The sequence below is a fragment of the Hemiscyllium ocellatum genome, chromosome 28, assembly GCF_020745735.1.
Source record: "Hemiscyllium ocellatum isolate sHemOce1 chromosome 28, sHemOce1.pat.X.cur, whole genome shotgun sequence".
Classification (NCBI taxonomy): Eukaryota; Metazoa; Chordata; class Chondrichthyes; order Orectolobiformes; family Hemiscylliidae; genus Hemiscyllium; species Hemiscyllium ocellatum.
Genome location: NC_083428.1, coordinates 47,100,215 through 47,124,260, shown reverse-complemented (window position 1 = coordinate 47,124,260; position 24,046 = coordinate 47,100,215). Strand labels below are relative to the sequence as shown.

The 24,046-nt window shown below is 41.0% G+C and overlaps 1 protein-coding gene across 6 annotated transcripts in view; it reads right to left on the bottom strand.

Moving 5' to 3' along the window:
• Positions 1-24,046, bottom strand: part of eps15l1a (epidermal growth factor receptor pathway substrate 15-like 1a) — a 366,481-nt gene that overhangs the window by 118,156 nt on the left and 224,279 nt on the right. For all 6 annotated transcript variants that reach the window (XM_060846401.1, XM_060846406.1, XM_060846402.1 and 3 more), the window contains one exon: positions 3,366-3,445. In XM_060846401.1, coding sequence (XP_060702384.1) covers positions 3,366-3,445 — 80 coding nt within the window. The remainder of the gene's footprint in view (positions 1-3,365; positions 3,446-24,046) is intronic.

Genomic DNA, 24,046 nt, shown 5'->3' with positions numbered 1-24,046 from the left:
AATATTGATTATAAATTTGCAAATGCTATTACCTTCTTTTAACTCCTGGAACTTTCATGGACCTGGACTGAAATGGTTTTAGAAGGAGTAAACCACTGATTTAAAATAGCCATTGTAATCAGCAGACCTCATAGGTTAGCAAAGCTTCATAAAACTAATAGGAAATAAACAAAAAGTATCCAACTGAAATTATTATTTTTATAAAAATACTTTGAAACCTAACCAGTCAGGTGTAAAAAAAATCCTCATTTCCTATTTTGATTTACACCTCTAAGTCCCACAAATCAGAAGTGAAAGTCGTATAAAATTATGAGACTTGAAGACGATTAGCTCAGACAGTAAGACATACAACTTGCTTGTATTTCTGGAAGCTGATTTTATCAAAGTAAGGTTCTGTGACAGCAGAACTGAAGAAAGCTCTTTTCTCTTTGACTTTTGAAGGACAAATAAGGTGGTGGACAACACATATTGGAGAGAAACACTATATTGAGAACTTAAAGAAATCTTCAATGCTTGGTATTGCTAAGGACACAATCATAGAATCACCAGAGTGTGGAAGTAAACCATTCGGCACATCGATTTCACACTGACCCTCCGAAGAGCATCCAACTCAGACCTACCCCACTACCCTACCCCTGTAACCCTGTATTTACCAGGATAGTGTACCTAGCCTGCACACCCCTGGTCACTAAGGGCGATTTAGCAAGGCCAATCCACCTAACCTGCACATCTTTGGACTATGGGAAGAAACCAGAGCATTGAGGAAACTCACACATTGAAATGGAGAGAATATGCAAACTCCACAGAGCCAGGAATGGAACAGGATCCCTGGCACTGTGCTAACCACCGAGACACCGTGTCGTCCAAGACATCAATTAACCCCAGGTTAAAAATTTTATTTGTCTAGGATACCCTAAGGATGTCAAACTGTACATTGCTTTAAATCTTCCTTTTATACAGGGCACTATCCCTTTCAAACTTTGTATCTCTGTATGTATGCTTGATCTAAGGTCTTTATTATTTTAAAGTTAGCAGGTAATAAATTTGCTCTTCCCTTTATACAAGAAAACCTTGCGCTTAGCTCCTTAATACAGCAGACACTGGGTGACAACATGTTTAGTCACAAGAAGTAGAGCCTTAAACTAAAAGAATTATAAAATGCTTTCATCATCAGCTGAGGAGCTTGAAAAGGGGAGGCAGGAGGCCTGATCTGGCTGAAACACCGATTATTTCTCGACATTGGGTAGTCAAAGGCTAGGGGCAGAACTGAGTTCAGAACATTTAGAAAAATTAGGAAACATTTACTCTCCTCTGTAATACTGATAGGAAATGAAATGTTAAATTTAATTCATTGTTAACTTGATGCAAATCTTAGATGAATAGATTTTGTCAACCAAATATATATTACATGAAACAATGCAAAGTTGGAGTTAAATTGCAGATCAGTCTCAATTTTATGGGGCTAAAGATCTACTATGTTCTTATGATAATAATTGTAAAAAAAGGTGCTTAAGTGAGTGATAACTAACGCAAGGCAAAAACAGTTCAAAGCAAATGATATTTTTTAAATTTGAAATGAGCTTTGAATTTTTATATTTATGCAAGTGCATCAGAATTAAACCCACTTCCAAATTAAGAATTGGAAAATATGAATTAGAGTTTTATAGCCTCCAAGGAGGCCACTTAGGCCAGCAGTGGCCATTCTAAAGCACTGCCCACTTTGCCACATCTCTCACTTTATTTTTTTCAAAGTTTTCTCAACTTCTCCTTTTAAAGTTATTGTGGATTCTGCTTTCACCACTATTTGAGATCAGGCAATTCATGATCTAACAACTCTCTATGCAAAAAAAATCCACAATCTCTTCCTTTGTTTCTTGGTTCTGAATTCGTAATTTTATTCCTTTCTCTGTCTCCACAATATTCACTCCCAGGACTCAGTTTTAAGTACAAACTGCTGTAATTTCATTTTTTATATTTAAGCCCCTTGTTCACCCCCCCATTTGTCAACAACATCACTTCTTCTTCACACCCATTTTTTACTCTCTGTCTCTCCTCCATCCATATTCTCCAGCCCTCCATGCCTCTCCTTCACTCCATTCTCCACACTCTCAATGTTTTTCTTTCACTTCCATTCTACACCCCTCAATGCCTCTCCTTCACTGCATTCTCCGTCTCCAATGCGTATCCTTCCAACCCATTCACCACATCCTCACACTAAATGCCTATTCCACCTTCTTATTTTCTTATCATTGCGGGCTCCTCCTTTCAGGACAATATAGTTCCTTCTTGTCCTCAACTCTTATCCTATTAAGCTAGTTATCTGCTGGGTTACTTTCTTGAACTACCATAATTCCACTACTAACCACATTGTCCCCTTCTTTCTGGAGGCCCTGTCTACCATGCCACCCTTGTTCATTACTCCATACCCTTTCTTCTGCTGTTCTTCAGCATATTCTACACAAGTGCAGCAAACATAAATCATTGCTGATTTCTGTACTATTTCCCAAAGCTCACAATACTCCGCACAAAACAGGATACGCCTGTTGCATGTATGCCTTCCATCTTGGCCCCTTATATTCATTCCCATAGTTCATCTTTTCCATATCGGGAGATCTAATAGCAGTTTGATTAATTGCTGCTGAATTTTGATATTCTGTTTCTCAAGGCTAATCCTGATGTGTGGTCCATCACTTTAACATCCCATTACTTAAATATTCCAACCTTTCTCTCAGAATTGCCTACATTATTCAAAATAATCCAAACACTAGGAATAGTACCTCAAATCACCTCAGTATTTTGAAGCCATTTATTCTTAAGCATAACTTCAGAAACTTCAGACTTCAGCTCTTTTCTAGATGTTTTTCTGCACATTTGTCCCATCCATCTTCAACTTAACTGCCAGCAAACTTGAAGGGGTTTGCTGGCCTCCTTACGTTCCTGATGACTCTGTCTGGTAAGATGATGTCTGCATTTCACCTCAGTAGCTTTTCACCTTTTGTTGAAAAGTCTATTCATAGGCTGTCAGACCTCAACTATTTTATTACCTGTTATATTCCCATCCTCTTTGTTTCGTATTAAGGCATCGCTGCCCTTCTGGTTTCAGGTCTAGAAATAGACTTACAGTCAAGACTTTGGCCTGTCATTTCCCGATTTAGATTTTGACATTGCATTAACAACCCCCAATGATTCAATTAAAATAAAAGGCAAACGAGAGGGACAAACCATTCTAACATACCCACATTATCACAACTGCATTCTAAAAGGTGAAAGTCATCCTGACTTTCCGTGGACAACATGAGGGAAGGTTCAAGTGCAAAAGAGTTTAATCAGTAAGTTCTTATACTCAGATCTAAATTATAAATTACCTTGGACATTTGGGTGAAGTCTGCAAAACCTCCACTTCCAAAGGCACTACTTCCAAAAGGATCCAATGTTCCAAATGGATCTGTAAACATTTACAATAAACTGGTTACAAACTATGACTGCAATATTAAATATCTTTATTTGAATTTAATCCTCAAAATGTAAAACTCTTTCCAAGTGGATGGCTTTAAAGAAAGATTTTAATATTAATTTGTAAAGTGTTCTTCAAATCATATGCAAGGCCATAAAACTAAATGCATCATGCTTGTACTGTGCTCCACAAAAATATTTAGGAACATATTAAATCTTACCATTGAGAACATAAAACAAGATAGCGAGAATAAAATATCAACTGTTAGAATTTAGTACTTTGACCCACTACGCTATATATTTTTGAAGGAGTTGACATCATTAATTTTAGTGACAGTAAAAACCTCCACAAACTACCTCATAGTAACTCTAAATACAGAACTGCATTTCTACTAGTGGTTAAAACATATACCCCAATACTGTAATATCCCCCACCCCCAGAAATACTAAAGGTGACTCAGAGAAACTTCCTTGTGTTCTCATACAGCTGGAAAATTCACCTTTTTGGTTTTCAAAACTGAACTTCCCATTCAGGTTTGGTAATTGCAAAACAAAAAAGTAAATGCTCACTCAGTTTCACCCACTGGTGAAACAGCCCAGTGGATGAGTGAACAGTCACCAACAGCAGCATGAGAGGCATTTCAGTCATTCAAACAAGGTTATTTTAAAAATTACCAAAAGAAAATCTTCACTTTCTCTTTTTAATCATAGTCGGGTAGAAATAAATCACAGGGAGAGGAGATTTATGGCAGTTAGGCCACGTTTTGTGAGTCCAGTTTTCAAAGCTGGTTACACTTGTCAATCAACAACAACCTCTGTTTATATAGTACCTCATTCATCGTAATATCACACAGGCACTCGTGCAAAGTTTTGGAGTGTAAACAGTTTTAAACCATTTCAACTTGTTTCAACTATGTTAAAGTTCCCCTCTCAAGAAACCCCTCCTGAAAAATGAACTGCGAGGCATTAGAGTGTTATGAACTTATAATTAGGTTAGCATCGCACTCATTCCCTCATTGTATAATTAATCTCTCAACTGCTCTGCAATCCATAAATGAAAACGGTATGTAAATAGAAGTGGTTCAATAAACAGAATTCACCTTTTTAAGATACATTGCAGTGTTTTTTCCTGTGAGTGTCACATTATGCTCATCAGGGCTTTCAGATTCTCAGCTGAAAGAATGCAGATTATGTACAAGCTGGCAGCTACCACTCAAATTACAATTACTCTGTTATAAAAGTCACAGCTTTACTTCATGGATAATCCTACTGCATTTTATGGCTATTATAAATGAACCACTCTGGCAGTCTAAAAGGTGTAAACACTTATTAATTAAGCAGGAATGACAAAACAGAAAATAGTAAGACTGCACTGGAAATTTCAAATCATGTTTTAAAATAATGAATCAAAACTATGCTTTAATACTTGAAATACTGGTAATCCTACTTTAATATATGGCAAAAACAACAGTTAAAATTAAATGTTCACAGAAATTATGACTCAGAATTTATGAGCAGAACTACACATGCTAGAAAACATCAGGGAGGGTAAAACATAGAACAAAGAACATTACAGAGCAGTACACGCCCTTCGGCCCTCAATTTTGCACCGATCTGTGAAACCAATCTGAAGCTTATCTAACCTACACTAGTCCATTTTCATCCATATGCCTATCCAACGACCATTTAAATGCCCTTAAAGTTGGTGAGTCTATTACTGTTTCAGGCAGTGCGTTCCACACCCCTACTACTCTCTGAGTAAAAAAACTACCTCTGACATCTGTCCTATATCTATCACCCCTCAGTTTAAAGGTATGCCCCATCGTGCTAGCCATCACCATCCGCAGAAAAAGGCCCTCACTGTCCACCCTATCTCACCCTCTGATCTTCTACGTCTCAATTACATCACCTCTCAACCTTCTTCTGTCTAATGAAAATAGCCTCAAGTCCCTCAGCCTTTCCTCCATACCAGACAACATCCTAGTAAATCTCCTCTGAACCCCTTCCAAAGCTTCCACATCTTTCCTATAATGCGGTAACCAGACCTGTATGCAATGCTCCAAGTGAGGCCCCACCAGAATTTTGGATAGTTGCAGCATGACCCCATGGTTCTGAAACTCAATCCTTCTACCAATAAAGGGTAATACATCGTATGCCTTCTTAACAATCCTATCAACCTGGGTGGCAACTTTCAGGAATCTACGTACATGGTCACCAAGATCTCTCTGCTCTTCTACACTACTAAGAATCTTACCATTAGCTCAGTACTGTGTATTCCAATTACTCCTTCCAAAGTGAATCACCTTACATTTTTCCGCATTAAACTCCATTTGCCATCTGTCAGCCCAGCTCTGCAACTTATCTATGTCCCTCTGTAACCTGCAACATCCTTCCACACTGTCCACAACTCCACTGACCCAAATTTACTAACCCATCCTTTTAGGCCCTCATCTAGGTCATTTATGAAAATGACAAACAGCAGTGGTCTCAAAACAGATCCTTGCGGCACACCACTAGTGACTGAACATTTCCGTCAACCACCACCCTCTATTTTCTTTCAGCCAGCCAACCTCTGATCCAAACCGCTCAATCACTCTCAGTCCCATGTCTCTGTATTTTGTGCAATAGCCTACCATTTGGAACCATATTCGACACCGTACTGAAATCCACATATACCACATCAACCATTTTACCCTCATCCACCCATTTGGTCACCATCTCAAAGAACTCAGTAAGGTTTGTGAGGCACAACCTACCCTTCATAAAACCATGCTGACCATCCCTAATCAACTCTAATCCCTAATCCCTCTCTAGATAATTATAAATCCTCTCTCTTATAACCTTTTCCAACACTTTACCCACAACTGAAGTAAGGCTCACTGGTGAGTGGTACCTGCAGATTTTATTCCAGGAGAGGTAGCCACACTTTTAAGAATATGCCCTTCTGATTTGGACACTGTCAGGGAAAAGAGGGTGCAACTGAATGAAACAGCTGAACTCTAAATGCCAGGAGTGCAAGATGCTGTCTTTGAAATGTATCCAAAAAGTTTGAGGCACTTCCAGCTTGTTTTGATAAATGAGAGTTCTGAGGTGTGGATCAGCTAAATTATTATATCAGATTCAAGAATGTGGTGCTGGAAAAGCACAGCAGGTCAGGCAACATCGGAGGAGGAGAATCGACATTTCGGACATAAGCCCTTCATCATTCATTCCTGAAGGGATTCTCCTGCTCCTCGGATCCTGCCTGACCTGCTGTGCTTTTCCAGTACCACATTCCTGACTCTGATCTCCAGCATCTGTAGTACCTTCACTTTCTTCTAAATTACCACATCACTTTGGTTCAGAAAGCTATTCAACTTTGGCGGTGGCAACGGTGGTGGGGGAGGAGGCAAGAGATGTAGTGCAAGTAGGGGAGAATAGGGTGAGGAGGATTGACACAGTTCTTGACAGCAAAACATCAGAAGCAAAAGGCTGTGCTGCCTGCCCAATGCCAAGTTTCAAGGCACCTGCTCAGGGCTGGACAGGAACTTTCAGTGGGAGAAGATTCATTATCGTGTGCCACGTAGGTACCAACAATAAAAGCAGGAGAAGGAAAGAGATTGTGCATAATTAGTGCAAAGAACCGGCATTAAATGAAGCAGAACCACAAAGGTTCCGTTATCACTGCATTATTATCTGAGCCACATGCATAGGGCATATAAAATTAGTTAAAAAGTATATGGCTCACAAACTAGTGCAATAGAGTGGGTTCTGGTTTGGAGGCAATGCCACCAATACTGTGGAAAGTTGGGGCTGAATCATTGGAATGGTTTGTATCTGAACTGTGCTGGGACCAGTATTCTAGCTAGTCACATAACTAGGGAAGTAGACAGGGTTTTAAACTAAGTAGTGGGAGCGAGAGATCAAATTTAGAAAGACATGATAAATCAGAGAGCTGAGATCAGATGAAAGAAAATACTACTAATATGAAAATGATAAACAGTTCGTGATAGGAAGGAGTTGAAAGGACAAATCTAAGAGCAAATCAACAGATAAGGCTCAAGAATACAAAAATAATATATGTATAAAACTAAGGCTCTACATCTGAACGCACACAGTATTTGAAACACAACAGGTAAATTAAGCTTGCAAACATAAATGTGCAGACATAAAGGATGGCATAGATTCTGACATAAATACTGAAAGGTACGTGGGAAATACAGGAAGCTAAGAAAAGGAGCAAACATTAATTAATGATGGTTTTAGCAGAGTATAAAAGAATGACACAAATACAGGAAACCAGGATGTAGAGGTAGTTTTGGTACAAGGGAGAAATGATGAAGGGACGTCATCACTTGTGGCAGTGCTGCACAGGCCACCTAACAGTAACCACATGTAGGATGAAGTGTAAAAGAAGAAATAATAGGAGCTTGAAGAAAGAAACAGTAATAACCATGGGCAACTTTGAACTAGATAGAGACTGGAAACATCAAATTGTCAAAGGTAGCCTAGATGAGGATTTGTTTTTAAATCTAGGCATTTCTGGCTGTGTAAAAACAATGACTGCAGATGCTGGAAACCAGATTCTGAATTAGTAGTGCTGGAAGAGCACAGCAGTTCAGGCAGCATCCGAGGAGCAGTAAGGATCAACGTTTCGGGCAAAACCTCTTCATCAGGAATACAGGCAGAGAGCCTGAAGGGTGGAGAAATAAGTGAGAGGAGGGTGGGGGTGGGGAGAAAGTAGCATAGAGTACAATAGGTTAGTGGGGGAGGGGATGAAGGTGATAGGTCGGGGGAGGGGGGAAGGGTGGAGTGGATAGGTGGAAAAGAAGCTAGGCAGGTAGAACAAGTCAAGGGGACAGTGCTGAGCTGGAAGTTTGGAACTAGGATGAGGTGGGGGAAGGGGAAATGAGGAACTGTTGAAGTCCACATTGATGCCCTGGGTTGAAGTGATCTGAGGCAGAAGATGAAGCATTCTTTCTCCAGGCGTCTGGTGGTGAGGGCGTGGTGTTGAAGGAGGCCCAGGACCTCTATGTCCTCGGCAGAGTGGGAGGGGGAGTTTAAATATTGGGCCACAGGGCGGTGTGGTTGAGTGGTGCGGGTGTCCTGGAGACACCCTAAAGCATTCTGCTAGGAGGCATCCAGTCTCCCCAATGTAGAGGAGACCGCATCGGGAGCAACGGATGCAATAAATGATATTAGTGGATGTGCAGGTAAATCTTTGATGGATGTGGAAGGCTCCTTTAGGGCCTTGGATGGAGGTGAGGAAGGAGGTGTGGGCGCAGGTTTTGCAATTCCTGTGGTGGCAGTGGAAAGTGCCAGGATGGGAAGGTGGGTTGTACGGGGGCGTGGACCTGACCAGGTAGTCACGGAGGGAACTGTCTTTGCGGAAGGCGGAAAGAAGTGGGGAGGGAAACACATCCCTGGTGATGGGGTCTGTTTGGAGGTGGCGGAAATGTTGGCAGATGATTTGGTTTATGCGAAGGTTGGTAGGGTGGAAGGTGAGCACCTGGGGCGTTCTGTCCTTGTTACGGTTGGAGGAGTGGGGTCTGAGGGGGGAGGTGCAGGATGTGGACGAGATGCGTTGGAGGGCATCTTTCACCACACAGGAAGGGAAATTGCAGTCTCTAAAGAAGGAGGCCAATTGGTGTGTTCTGTAGTGAAACTGGTCCTCCTGGGAGCAGATACGGTGGAGGCGGAGGAATTGGGAATACGGGATGGCATTTTTGCAGGAGGTAGAGTGGGAAGAGGTGTAATTCAGGTAGCTGTGGGAGTCGGTGAGTTTGTAAAAAATGTCGGTGTTAAGTCAGTCATCATTAATGGAGATGGAGAGGTCCAGGAAGGGGAGGGAGGTATCAGAGATGGTCCAGGTAAATTTAAGGTCAGGGTGGAATGTGTTAGTAAAGTTGATGAATTGCTCAACCTCCTCCCGGAGGCACGAGGTGGCGTCAATGCAGTCATCAATGTAGTGGAAAAAGAGGTGGGGAGTGGTGTCAGTGTTAAGTACGGAAGATCGATTGCTCTACTTGGCCAACAAAGAGACAGGCAGTCTTGGAGGAGGTGGAGGGTGTGGGTGGCATCCACCTGGACACCCCATGCTGGCCTATTACCCGCCCTTGACCTCTTCATTTCCAACTGCCGCCGGGACATTAACTGCCTCAATCTGTCTACCCCCCTCCTCCACTCCAACTTCTCACCCTCACAGCACGCAGCCCTCCAATCCTTCTGCTCCAATCCTGACCTCACCGTCAAGCCAGCAGATAAAGGGGGCACAGTGGTAGTCTGGCGCACTGACCTCTACACCTCTGAAGCCAAACGCCAACTCGAGGACACCTCTTCCTACCGTCTCCTCAACCATGATCTCTCCCCCCCCCCCCCCCATTACCAAACCATCATCTCCCAGACCATACAGAACCTCATCACCTCAGGAGATCTCCCAGCCACAGCTTCCAACCTCTTAGTCTGGGAACCTCACACTGCCCGGTTCTACCTCCTTCCCAAGATCCACAAGCCTGGTCGACCCATTGTCTCAGCATGCTCCTGCCCCACTGAACTCATTTCTACCTACCTTGACACCGTCCTATCCCCCCTAGTCGAGGAACTCCCCACATTCATTCGAGACACAACCCACGCCCTCCACCTCCTCCAAGACTTCCGTTTCTCTGGCCCCCAACGCCTTATCTTCACCATGGATATCCAATCCCTTTACACCTCTATCCACCATGATCAGGGCCTCCAAGCCCTCCGTTTCTTCCTCTCCCGACGTCCCCAATAGTAGCCGACCACCAACACTCTGATTCGTTTGGCCGAACTGGTCTTCACCCTTAACAATTTCTCCTTCGACTCCTCCCACTTCCTCCAGACCAAAGGGGTAGCCAAGGCCCGTATGAGCCCCAGCTATGCCTGCCTCTTTGTTGGCTACATAGAACAGTTGATCTTCCATAATTACACCCTCACCACTCCTCCTCTTCCTCCGCTACATTGATGACTGCATTGGCGCCACCTCGTGCTCCCATGAGGTAGTTGAGCAATTCATCAACTTGTGAGGCATGACCTGCCTCTCACAAAGCCATGCTGACTATCTCTAATCAAGCTATGGTTTTCCTGTCTCTCAGAATCCTCTCCAATAATCTGTCCATCACTGACATAAGACTGACTGGTCTGCAATTTCCAGAGTTATCCCTATTCCCTTTCTTGACCAAGTGTATAACATTTGCAACCCTCCAATCATCTGGTTCTAATCCAGTGGACAGTGGGGACACAAAGGTCATCACCAAAGATGCAATAATCTCTTCCCCAGCTTCCTGTAATAACCTTGGTTATAACCCATCTGGCTATGGGGAATTATCTATTTTTCAAACTTTCTAGTACATCTTCCTCCTTAACATGAACCTGTTTGAGCTTATCAGCCTGTTTCACGCTGTCCTCACAAACGATAAGGTCCTTCTCATTAGTGAATACTAAACCAAAGTATTCATTAAGGCCCTCGCCTACTTCCTCCATCTACTGGAACAAGTTCCCGCCACTATCGTTGATTGGCCTTACTCTCACTCTGGCCATCATCTTGTTTCTCACATAAGTGTAGAACGCCTTGAGGTTTTCCTTAATCCTACCCACCAAAGCTTTTTCATGCTCCCTTCTGGCTCTCCATTCTTCAGTTCCTTCCTGGCTACCTTGTAACCCTCTGTCTGATCCTTGCTTCCTCAACCTGAAGTAAGCTTCCTTCTTCCTCTTGACTAGATGTTCCACATCCTTGTCATCCAAGCTTCCTTCACCCAACTATCCCTTCCTTGCCTCAGCACTCGCAAGTGCTCCCTAAACAACCTCCACATTTCTGTCATGCATTTCTCTGAGAACATCTCTTCCCAATTTATGCTCCACAGTTCCTGCCTAAAAGCATTGTCATGTCCCCTCCCTCAATTAAATACTTTCCCATACCATCTGTTCCTATTTCTCTCCATGACTATAGTAAAGATCTTTTGAAGGACTAGCATGGAAATTTGATATTCCTGCACTTGACCTTATGAGTATTACAAAAAAAGCTCTATTACCATGCCTTTTCATTCGGCAATTCACACTTAAAAAAAATACAGTATGCAAACCTAATTTGATCATCTCTGGAAAATGCTAATTTTGTACTGCATATCTCAAATTCACCACATACGGCTCATTTTATATTCTTCTCACTGATCACAAATAGAACAATGAATCTGCAGAGAACAAATATCAGAAGACAGCTAACTCATTACCAAGCAAATCTAACTAAAACAAGAGATTTACTCTGCACAGCAATAACCTGCAAATACATACTTTCCATAATGCCCTGTAAGGAGATTCACTTAAGAGAACCAGACAAAAAGCAGTTGAAGATTAGATCTTGTAAATCAAAGACAAGGGGGATGAGATTTTAGAAGTTTTTTTGAAATTTGAAAAAGTTGCAGCAAAGTGGAAAGGCTTAAGAAGACAGTTCTAAATGAGGAAACAACACACTTGTATGACCTACTCTTGATTGTAAAGTGGAAGGTCAAATGGGAGAATAAATAATAAGAGACAAGTCATAGTCATAGAGTCATAGAGATGTACAGCATGGAAACAGACCCTTCCGTCCAACCCGTCCATGCTAACCAGATATCCCAACCCAATCCAATCCCACCTGCCAGTCGAGAGTGAACAAGTGGATAGGAAGAAAACCATGCCTAGTTATGCACAAGTTGCCATACAGTAAAACTGGATTCAATAAGAAATAAACAAAACGTTACACAAATACATTACATTGATACATCCCAGAAATATAACACTTACCCTTACACAATTGCTTTGAAGGAAACTAGCCCTTCTTTATATCAAAGTTCAAATCACCAACTGGATCTCTGCTGTGTTGCTGTTTATATTCATGAATAAATACAACACTCTGATAACAAATAATTTATAAAGTCTTGACCTGAAGAGCAAAACTCACATTTCTAAATATTATATTTAATCCTCACATATGACAGCTGCTACAAACTGGCTTTCACCATTCTGTTGCACAACAGAAAGTGTGAACCACAAGAATGAATGACAATTACTGTTTCTGAGAGTATTACTTTTAGTCAACTGAAAGAAAAGGCCAGTGAAAAGAAGATAGTGCTGGAACAGAACACAGAGGTTTATTCTCTGTCTAAACTACGTTACATATTATCTCTAAATGCCTAACATTGTGTTAAATATAAAAAGTATTCTAGCATCTGCCTGGTTATCATAGAAACGAATCTAAGGGATAAGATATACATGTCTTTGTAAAGACAGGATTTGCTTAGGAGTAGTCAACACAGCTTTATCTGTGGGAGATCATCCTTCACAAATTTGTTGAGTTCTTTGATGAAGTGACCAGGAAGGTTGATGAGGGCAGAGTGCTGGATGTAATCTATTAATATGTAATCTATTACATCTAGTAATGATGTAATTTGTTAGGCCTTTGATAAGATTCCACATGGTAAGTTGCTCTGGAAGGTTAGATTGCATGGAATCCAGGCGTAGCTAGCAAATTCAATACACATTTGGCTTGATGGTCGGAAGCTTAGGGTGATAGTGGAAGGATGCTTGTCAGAATGGAAGCCTCTGACTAGTAGTGTACCTCAGGGTTCGATTCTGGGACCAATGCTGTTTGTTATCTATATCAGTGATTTGGATGAGAATGTACAAGGTAAATTTGTAGATGACACTAAAATAGGTAGTATCGTGGACAATGAGAAGGTTATCGGAAATTGCAGCAGGACCTTGATCAGCTGGAGAAATGGGCTAGGAAATAGCAAATGGAATTTTATAAGTGTGAGGCCTTGCATCCTCCTTCCAATAACCAATGTATTTCAATGTACATTCTGGGTACCGAGATTCTAATGGAAAGTCCAATAAAATGCGAACACTACTTTGGAACAGAATTCCCAGCATGCTTAGTAATAGGTTCAACTCTCTGATGAGTGTACAAACTTTCTGTAGCTGATGCTATATACAGTCACAGAGATGTACCGCACAGAAACAGACCCTTTGGTCCAACTTGTCCATGCTGACCCCATAATTCTAAATTAATCAAGTCCCATTTGCCAGCACTAGGCCCATATCCCTCCTAACCCTTCCTGTTCAGATGCCTATCAAGGTATAATTGTACCAGCCTCCACAACTTCTTTGGCAGCCCATTCCATACACACTGCACCCTCTACGTGAAAAAGTTGCCCCTTAGGTCCCTTTTAAATCTTTCCCCTCTCACCATAAATCTGTTCTGATCTTCCCCACCCCAGGAAAAAAACCTTGTCTATTGACCCTATCCACGCCCATGATTTTATAAACCTTTATAAGATCACCACTCAGTCGCTGACGCTTTAGTGAAATTATCATCATCCATGCAGTAATGTAAAGAAAAGATAATGGCAGCCTCACTATTACCACCAGAAACAGCAATGTCAATAGGGGAGGCTATCATCACTACTGGCGGCATTGATGACTCAGTGCATCCTCATTAGAATAAACAATATGATTCCTCTCCACTCCACTCCAAGAAGAACAATTTGCATTTATCTAGCAGCTTTCATGACCCTGGGTCATCTTTATAGCCAATTAATTTTTCCTCACTCTAATATAACAAATGCTTGCAGCTAATTTTCACATAGCAAGATCCTGTAAACAGCAATAAGATATTGATCAGATGATCTATTAATAATTGTTGATTAAGAAGTAGATTTCAGTCGCCGCATCAAAGAGAATGTTCCTGCTCTTCTTTGAATAGTGTCAAGGGGCCTTTCACATCCACCTGAAGGACTGGCAGATTCTATATCTAATCTAAAAGAAGACATCTCCTCAGTATGCTATTTCTATTTCGATCTTCAGAGTGGTATATGAACCCATGACTTTCTGACACAGACTGCTGTATTAATGAAGTTTTGCCAGCCATAAGATCAAAACATAAACCACAAGTTTGGAACTGTCACAATATTAACAGGTCAAATTTCAGAGTCCTTTACCCAGAAATTAAGTGACCAGTAATCTAGATGCAACACTAGACTTGACCGTCCACTATAATGATTTGAAACGTCAGACTGCTATCTACGTTTCATGCCGCAAGATGCGAAAAAAGTTCAATATCAGTAAAGACAATTAAATCCTTTGAACCTCTCAAAACACTCCAAATGTGTACACTTAATAATAAATTTCCATTTAAATTATATTTGCTGGCATAGATGACAACAGGGAGGAAACATTAATCAGGTTTCAAAGGTTTTGAAATGTGTCTGCAAAAGACAGAAAACATGCTTTGCATTTTGTACAGCGAGATGCAAGCTGAAAATAGAAAATTATTTTATTGCAGAAAACAAAGTACATATTGTAAACCAGGGACCAGAGCACAGCTGGAAACCAAAATCATGCAGGTTCTATTTTTATGATGCCTGCACTTAAACATTTTGCTGAAGAAATTGTGGGTTAATTGTTGAAAAACAGACATTTAATTTGATATTTCAAATGTTTTAGTGCTTTTGCAAGTAATTTTATACGATTTGCAATTTATGACTTGGTATCTAAAATCTTACGCGATCTTATACAATCTCTTAAGCAATATACTCCTGATTAATTAATTTGCAGTCCATTTTCCCGTACAAACATTTGAATTAAACAACTGAAAAACATTGGAGGGATCTTCTGCACAGTTCCACCTATCCAGAAATTTAAATTAAGCAGTTTTGAAACAGGCCACATATGTTACATTTTTCTAGACTGGGTGAGACACAGTACATTCTTATATGTCTTGAATGGATAAAACTTTCAAATTGCACCACCAGCAACATAAGAGGAAACAGGGAACTGAAAATGGCTCTTGGATATTAACAAGTGTTTCACAGGGAGAGAACTTCTTTAATATTTATTCACTTGTGGGGCTTGGACATTGTTAGCTGCTCTGCATTTTTATTGCCTATTCCTGGTTGCCCTTGACAAGATGGTGGCAAGCTGTCTTCTTCAACCATGACAGCCAACAACGTTGACCCACAATGCTCTTAGGGAGGGAATTCCAGGATTTTCACCCTGGTCAGAGAAAGAATGGCAATATATTTCCAATTCAGGCTGGTGAGTTTGGAGGGGAACTTGAAGATGGTGGCATTCCCATGTATCACTGCCCTTCTTCTTCTAGATGGAAGTGGACATGGATTTGGAAGGTGCTATCTAAGGATCTTTAGTGAATTTCTGCAGTGCATCTTGTAGTTTAAATGGTTCATATTCCTCCATTTGCCGAGTTTGAGGGAGTCCAAAATATTCATATTTCCTGGTGCTGATAATTCCACTAAGATTGTGTACATGCATTTACTTGTAAGTGGAACAATTTTGATCAAAAGAATTCAACTGCTCTATCAAAGTGAGGATAAAGTTATATTCTATAAACAAAAAATATTGATATTCACTGATATTTTATCACTGCAAACTTAAAAATCTCATTTCATTCTAAAATACCTCAATAGTAAAATCAGAAATTCTTTCTGCATGGAATTTCACATTGGATGCTTGTGTACAGTTAAAGGCCACAATAGACCAATTACTCAAAAGTAGAGGCTGCTTAGGAATGTAACTACCGGGGGTAATTGAGAGGAGAGGAGTTACAGGGAGGTAGTCACACCTCAGGTACAGGAAATGGTAGATGGACTAAAGTCAGGGGACGGAAAGGAAACAGGCAGGCAGTGGCCATTTCCCTCAAAAACAAGTATACCGTTTTGGATACTGTGGGGTGGGGTGAGGGGTAAGCCATGGGCTACAGTTCTCTGGCGCAGAGTCTGTTGCTCAGAAAGGAAGGGGAAGTGGAGGAGAGCATTAGTTACTGAGCACTCCAGAGTGAGAGGGTGACAGAGAGGAGATTCTGTGGGAATGAGAGACACTTGTGGTTGGTGGATTGCCTCTCACGTGCCTGGGTCCGTGGTGTCTTGGATCATGTTTTCAGGATCCTGGAGGGGGACGGGTAGCAACCCAAGTCACAGTCCACAGAGACTGACGATATACATAGGAAAAGGAATCGGGATGTAAAGCAGAAATTCAGGGAGCTAGGGTGGAAGCTTAGAGGTAGAACAAACAAGAGTTGTTGTCTCTGGTCTGGTGGTTGTGCCATGTGCTAGCAAGATGAGGAATATAGAGAGAGAGGGGGAGAGCAGTTGAAGATGGCAACAGGGATGGTGCAGGAGAGAGGGATTCAATTGGGATATGGACAATTGGGGCTCATTCTGGGATAGGTGGCACCTCTACAAATGGGATGGTCTACATATGAACTAGAAGTGTGTGTGTGTGTGTGTGTGTGTGTGTGTGTGTGTTTCAGGAAGGTTTCACCTAATTCAGCAGGGGGATGGGAACCGGAATTGTAGCTCCAGTGTACAGGAGGTTGAGGGTAGTGCACCTGCAGCTAGGAAGGTGCTTTGAAGTGTGACGACTTTAATGCCAGGAACATCCAGAATACAGTGGGTGAACTTGCAGTATAGATTGGTACCTGGGACTTCGATGTTGTGGCCATTTCAGAGACATGAATAGAACAAGGACAGGAATGGCTGTTGCAGATTCCAGGGTTTAGATATCGCAGTAAGACCAGGGAAGGTGGTAAAAGAGGGGTAGGTGTGACATTGCTATTCAAGGACGGTATTATGGTGGCAGAAAGGATGCTTGAGGACTCATCTACTGAGGCAGTATTGGCTGAGGTTAGAAACAGGCAAGGTCACCCTGTTAGGAGTTTTTATAGGCCTCCAACTGGTTCTACAAATGTAGAGGAAAGGGTTACAAAGATGATTCTGGGTAGGAGCGAAAGTAGCAGGGTAGTTGTTATGGGAGAATTTAACTTTCTAAATATTGACTGGAAACACTATAGTTTGAGTACTTTAGACGAGTCAGTTTTTGTCCAATGTGGGTAGGAGGGTTTCCTGACACAGTATGTAGATAGGCCAACAAGAGCCGAAGCCACATTGGATTTGGTATTGGGTAATGAACCCGACTAAGTGTTAGATTTGGAAGTAAGCGAACACTTTGGTGATAGTGACCACAATTTGATTATGTTTACTTTAGCGATGGAAAGTGATAGGTATACACCATAGAGCATGAATTACGGCTATGGGAAAGGCAATTTTGAGGCGATTATGTAAGATTTAGGATTATTAGGACAGGGAAGGAAACTGCAGGGGATGGGCACAACTGAAATGTGGACCTTGTTCAAGGAACAGCTATGCGCGGCCTTGATAAGTATGTATAGAACATAGAACATAGAAAGATACAGCGCAGTACAGGCCCTTCGGCCCTCGATGTTGCGCCGACCGAATCCTACCTAACCTATACTAGCCCAATAACTTCCAAATGCCTATCCAATGCCCGCTTAAATGACCATAAAGAAGGAGAGTTCACCACTGCTACTGGCAGGGCATTCCATGAACTCACAACCCGCTGTGTAAAGAATCTACCCCTAACATCTGTCCTATACCTACCACCCCTTAATTTAAAGCTATGTCCCCTAGTAACACCTGACTCCATTAGCGGTAAAAGGTTCTCAGTGTCGACCCTATCTAAACCCCTAATCATCTTATACACCTCTATCAAATCTCCCCTAAACCTTCTCTTCTCCAATGAGAACAGCCCCAAGTGCCTCAGCCTTTCCTCATAAGATTTTCCTACCATTCCAGGCAACATCCTGGTAAACCACCTCTGCACTCGTTCCAATGCCTCCACATCCTTCCTATAGTATGGCGACCAAAACTGCACACAATACTCCAGATGAGGCCGCACCAGAGTCTTATACAGTTGCAACATGACCTCAGGACTCCGGAACTCAATTCCTCTACCAATAAAGCCCAGTACACCATATGCCTTCCTCACAGCACTATTTACCTGGGTGGCAACTTTCAGAGATCTGTGTACATGGACACCAAGATCCCTCTGCTCATCTACACTACCAAGTAGCCTACCATTAGCCCAGTAATCCATCTTCTTGTTACTCCTACCAAAGTGAATGACTTCACACTTAGCTACATTGAATTCCATTTGCCACATTTCTGCCCAGCTCTGCAACTTATCTATATCCCGCTGAAACCTACCACTTCCTTCCTCACTATCCACAACTCCACCGACTTTTGTGTCATCCGCAAACTTGCTTACCCAGCTTTCAAGCCCTTCCTCTAGATCATTTATAAAGATAACAAAAAGCAATGGTCCCAAAACAGATCCTTGTGGTACACCGCTAGTAACTGCACTCCAAGATGAACATAGTCCATCAACTACTACCCTCTGTCTCCTTCCAGCCAGCCAATTCCTAATCCAAACCTCTAATGTATCCTCAATGCCATACCTCCGTAGTTTTAGCATTAGCCTACCATGGGGAACCTTATCGAACGCCTTACTAAAATCCATATACACAACATCTACTGCTTTACCCTCGTCCACTTCCTTAGTCACCTTCTCAAAGAACTGTCATGTAGGGAGGAAGTGGTCAAGCGAAGGAGCCACGGTTTACTACAGAAGTTGAATCTCTTGTCAGGAGGAAGGAGGTGGTTTATATTAAGATAGCTAGGAAGGGCCTAAAGAGAGAGGTAAGAGGAGCCAGGAGGGGACATGAGAAGTCTTTGACAGGTAGGATCACGGGAAACCCTAAAATTTTTTAGACGCATGTCTGGAATAAAAAAACGATGAGAGTAAGATCAGGGCCAGTCAAGGACAGTAGTGTAAGTTGTGTCTGGATTTTGAAGAGATAGGAGAAGCACTAAATGAATATTTTTAGTCAGTATCCACACAGGAAAAAGGCAATGTTAGCGAGGCGATACAGACTATTAGACGAGATGGGATTGAGGTTTATAGGGAGGAGATGTTAGCTACTTATTTCCACACTTCACAAAGTAAGTCCCCTGGGTCAGATGGGTTTTATTAAGGGATTCTCTGAGAAGCTAGAGAGGAGATTGCAGAGCCTTTGGCTTTGATCTTTATGTTGTCATTGTCTACAAGATTAGTGCCAGAACACTGGAGAATAGCAGTGGTCTCCTTGTTCAAGAAGGGGAGTAGAGACAATTATAGACCAGTGAGCCTTAATTCAGTTGTGGGTAAACTGTTAGAAGAGTTTATAAGATATAGGATTTGTAATCATCTAGAAAGGAATAAATTGATTAGGGATAGTCAACACGATTTTGTGAAGGGCAGGTCATGCCTTTCAAACCTCATTGAGCTCTTTGAGAAGGTAAACGGGTGGATGAGGGTAAAGCAGTTGATGTGGTGTACATGGATTTCAGTAAGGCATTTGATAAGGCTCCCCACAGTAGGCTATTGCAGAAAATACAGAGGCATGAGACTGAGGACGGTTTAGTGGTTCGGATCAAACATTGGCTGGCTGAAAGAAGACAGAGGGTAGTGGTTTATGGGAAATATTCATCCTGGAGTTCAGTTATTAGTGGGGTACCGCAAGGATCTGTTTTGGGGCCACTGCTGTTTGTCATTTCTATAAATGACCTAGATGAGGGCATAGAAGGATGGGTTAGTAAATTTGTGGATGACACTAATGTCGGTGGAGTTGTGGATAGTGCCGAAGAATGTTGCAAGTTACAGAGGGTCATAGATAAGCTGCAGAGCTGGGCTGAGAGGCGGCAAATGGAGTTTAATGCTGAAAAGTGTAAGGTGATTCACTTTGGAAGGAGTAACAGGAATACAGAGCACTGGGCTAATGGTAAAATTCTCAGTAGTGTGGATGAGCAGAGATCTCAGTGTCCATATGCATAGATCCCCAAAAGTTGCCACCCAGGTTAATAGGGTTGTTAAGAAGGCATACGGTGTGTTAGCTTTCATTGGTAGACAGCTTGGGTTTCTGAACCATGAGGTCATGCTGCAGCTGTACAAAACTCTGGTGCGGCCGCACTTGGAGTACTGTGTGAAGTTCTGGTCACCGCATTATAGGAAGAATGTGGAAGCTTTGGAAAGGGTACAGAGGAAATTTAATGGATGTTGCTGATATGGAGGGAAGGTCTTATGAAGAAAGGCTGAGGGACTTGAGGCTTTTTTCATTAGAGAGAAAGTTAAGAAGTGACTTAATAGAGACATACAAGATGATCAGAGGATTAGATAGGGTGGACAAGGACAGCCTTTTTCCTTGGATGGTTATGGCTACTACAGTAGTAGACTTGCCAACGTTAATGGCATTTAAATGGTCACTGAATAAACATATGGATGATAATAAATAGTGTAGGCTAGATGGGCTTCAGATTGGTTTCACAGGTCGGCGCAACATCGAGGGCCGAAGAGTCTGTACTGCGCTGTAACATTCTATGTTCTAACATTAGCATTAATGAATTTGAGTGGATGATCTAGACAATACAAATTAATTTGTTCAGTAGGTTAAGAAATTAGCAAAAATATCAGTAATAGCCTTGCTATAAACAACTCTCCCAAGGTATATACAACACAACGTAACATACTCAATAACATCCACCATTTTTAAAAACACGTTGCTGTGTTTGACAGCAACTGCGAATATACAACAATCTCTGAATTCGATGAATGAGAAGAATGGAATATAAACTTTATTTTTCCTGAAAAATATAATGATTTAATATTCTACTAGGACTTAGCAATCCTGTTTTAGTGGCTTAAAGCAGCTAACTTCTCATTTACACATAGATTTTTTTAATTAAAATATTTTCAGGATATCTACACATATGACTGAAACCAATGTAGGAGTAAACAGGCAACTTTTCAGCTCTTTGGACCTTATCAAAGGATAACATGCTCATTATTTTACCAGATTCCCAAACTTGAGTACTGCCATATACCCATGGATAATACTATGTTTTGATTGTAAGTATATTCCTAAACACACTTCAATGAAAAATTTCCATTGTGCATATCAATAGTGTTACGTGAAAATAAGCAATGAGGTGCTTCTCCAAATCACATTAAAAATCTGACTTCTACCTGCATAACATTTATATACATCTAAGCGCATTTTCCTCCATTATAAATTCATATCCACATCTATGATGGAAATTACGGTTTTAAAAGTCTCACTGCAGTTGAAACCCCTTACTAGTGATGCCACTACTGTGCTTAAGTTTTGCTGTCCCAGTTCTTCAACCTATATTTCAACAACCCACCTTTCAATAAAAATGGTATATCTAACATGTTCAGAATGCGACTGTAAATTGGAAACTGAATTAAAGCATATTCCCCAAGATAATGATCCTTCGCCTTGTTACAAAGTCAAAAGCATTTCTGAATTTTAAATAAACTGCAAGTGCAAGCTCAGCTGCCCGAACGGAACGGCTGGGAGATGAGCTGTTCCAAAATAGATGCATTTAAGAGTTGACTGTTAACTGATAACTGAGTTTTGGTTGCTGTTTTGACAACAATGCAAAATTAATGAAATAGTTTATTGTTCTGACAACATCAGACGAATGACAGGGAATGATGTTGAGGAGGGGAATACAAAGACGCAGGTGTTTTGAAAACTGGTCATGGTAACTGCTGGCGAACACAGAGCAACTTCCAATGAACAGCAGGGGAACTACTTGGTGCCGTAGAACTAACTGCCCATCCAAATCTTGTTCTCAAAGCAATTTCAAGGCACTCTATATCAAAAAATACCTTTTCCTGGAAAACATACTCACAGTAAAAAGAAAGAATACCACCTAGGGAGATCAACAGGCAGAAAACTGAAGACAACAAAGAAGACAGAGACTGTGTGCACTTGAAATTAAGTTAATGCAATGTGTAATAAGTGTGTTATGGGAACAGCATGTTAATCGGAATGTGTTCAGTTAAGGGAAAGAGTATTCCGGTTGTTAATTATTTATTTGGTGTTCACTATTAGAGTTAGGAAAATAAATGTTATTTTTCTTTAAATAGTGGAAATTTAGAAGTTCCCGGTCACTCCCTCACATTTTAACAGATTACAAGGCAAAGAGCTTTTCTGGGTGTTTGGTTTTCATTAACCAAAGGGTTTGACCTCTGTGTCGTAACAGCCTTCTAACCATACTTCAACATTACATGGGATTCGGTTTCCCATGTCAATGGAGAGTGATTAGTATATTTTATGCACATGTACATTTTAAACTTTGTCACACTAAAACTTCAGATTTAACAACTTCTCACTGGTTGAAATTTAAAGAAATTCAATCCTTCGATTAACAATTAATATTAGAGTTTAGAAGGTTGAGGGGAAATCCAAAAGAAACATACACGATAATGCATAGCTTAGAAAGTGTGGACGCTGGCAAGTTGCTTCCGTTAAGCAGGGAGACGAGGAAGACATAGCTTAAAATTAGAGGGGGGTCAATTTAGAAAGGAAATGAGGAATCATTTCTTCACCCAGAGAGCGTTGTCTGTGTAATTCATTGCCACGCAGCACAGTGGAGGCCGGGTCTTTGGGTGTCTTCAAGGCAGAGATTGATAAGTTCTTGATCGCGCAAGGAATTAAGGGCTACGGGGAAAGTGTGGGTAAGTGGAATTGAAACACTCATCAGCCATGATTAAATGGCAGAGTGGACTCGATGGGCCAAATAGCCTTGTCTTATGGTATAACAATGCATAATCAAACATGAAGTGACCATTACAAAGTAATTTTTCAATTGTATTTTTATAAATCTCATGCCTGGTGTGGCATCAAAATAAGATCATCAATACACTAAAATATTTTAAAGTTACATTTTTAACAACATACAATAATTTATTAATAATTTGCTAGCTTTTTGACTATTTTTGATAAGATTTTATTTACAAATTTCAACCTGTCTCAAAACCTGCACATTTCAGTTAAGACATTAATACATTAATTTAAACATCTTAAAGCAACATTCCAATAAAACCTCAATTGCCTAGCATTCCTTTTAGCAAGTTCTACAGAGTAAAAGACTCAAGTTACAGTGCTAATTCTACTCATCAATATGATGTCATCTAGGGTTCAGACAGCAGAGTTCCCACCCTTGATCATTATGGAACATTGCATGAAGAACCGACATTTCAGTAAAGTATTGGGGCAAAGCCAGTGATATCTTTCTTTCAGAAGCAGTACCACACAGAAAATTTGTAATTTCTTTAAAATGCCTCAGGAATTGAAATGGTTTTTTAAGGAATGTTTAGAAAGGACTTTTAAGAACTTGCATCTATTGCAATTTTATTGAATGGTAAGACATACTTGTCCATGTGACTTAGCGCCCTACTACTTGCAGCAGTACCCGCAGGTAGAAAGCTAAGATACAAATGTGCTGTGTGGTCATACATAAAGATAGACAAACAAAGAAGTTATACTGTCAATAACAAAGAAGAGTTGCATTGCAGGTTGGGCACAAACAACAAAGGCATAATTACAAAGAGGTCTGTGTTTATAATAGTTGTATGGGGCAGAAAGCTGAAGAGACGGTTAGAGCAGAGATTTATAGGTAAGACTACTTTACTGCTACTGCTATAGTTTTGCCAGAGCCCACTATTTAACACAAAGTTCATCAAACGGAATTTAATAAAAGACTGTCATGGGAATCTGTGCCTGGAAGACTGTTGTGATGCTAACCAAAGAAGTCCTACAGAACTATGCTGTTAGGGTGATGACTATGTCTTGGATGGAATACAGCTACTGGTGAATGTGATTTGAAGGCCACATCAA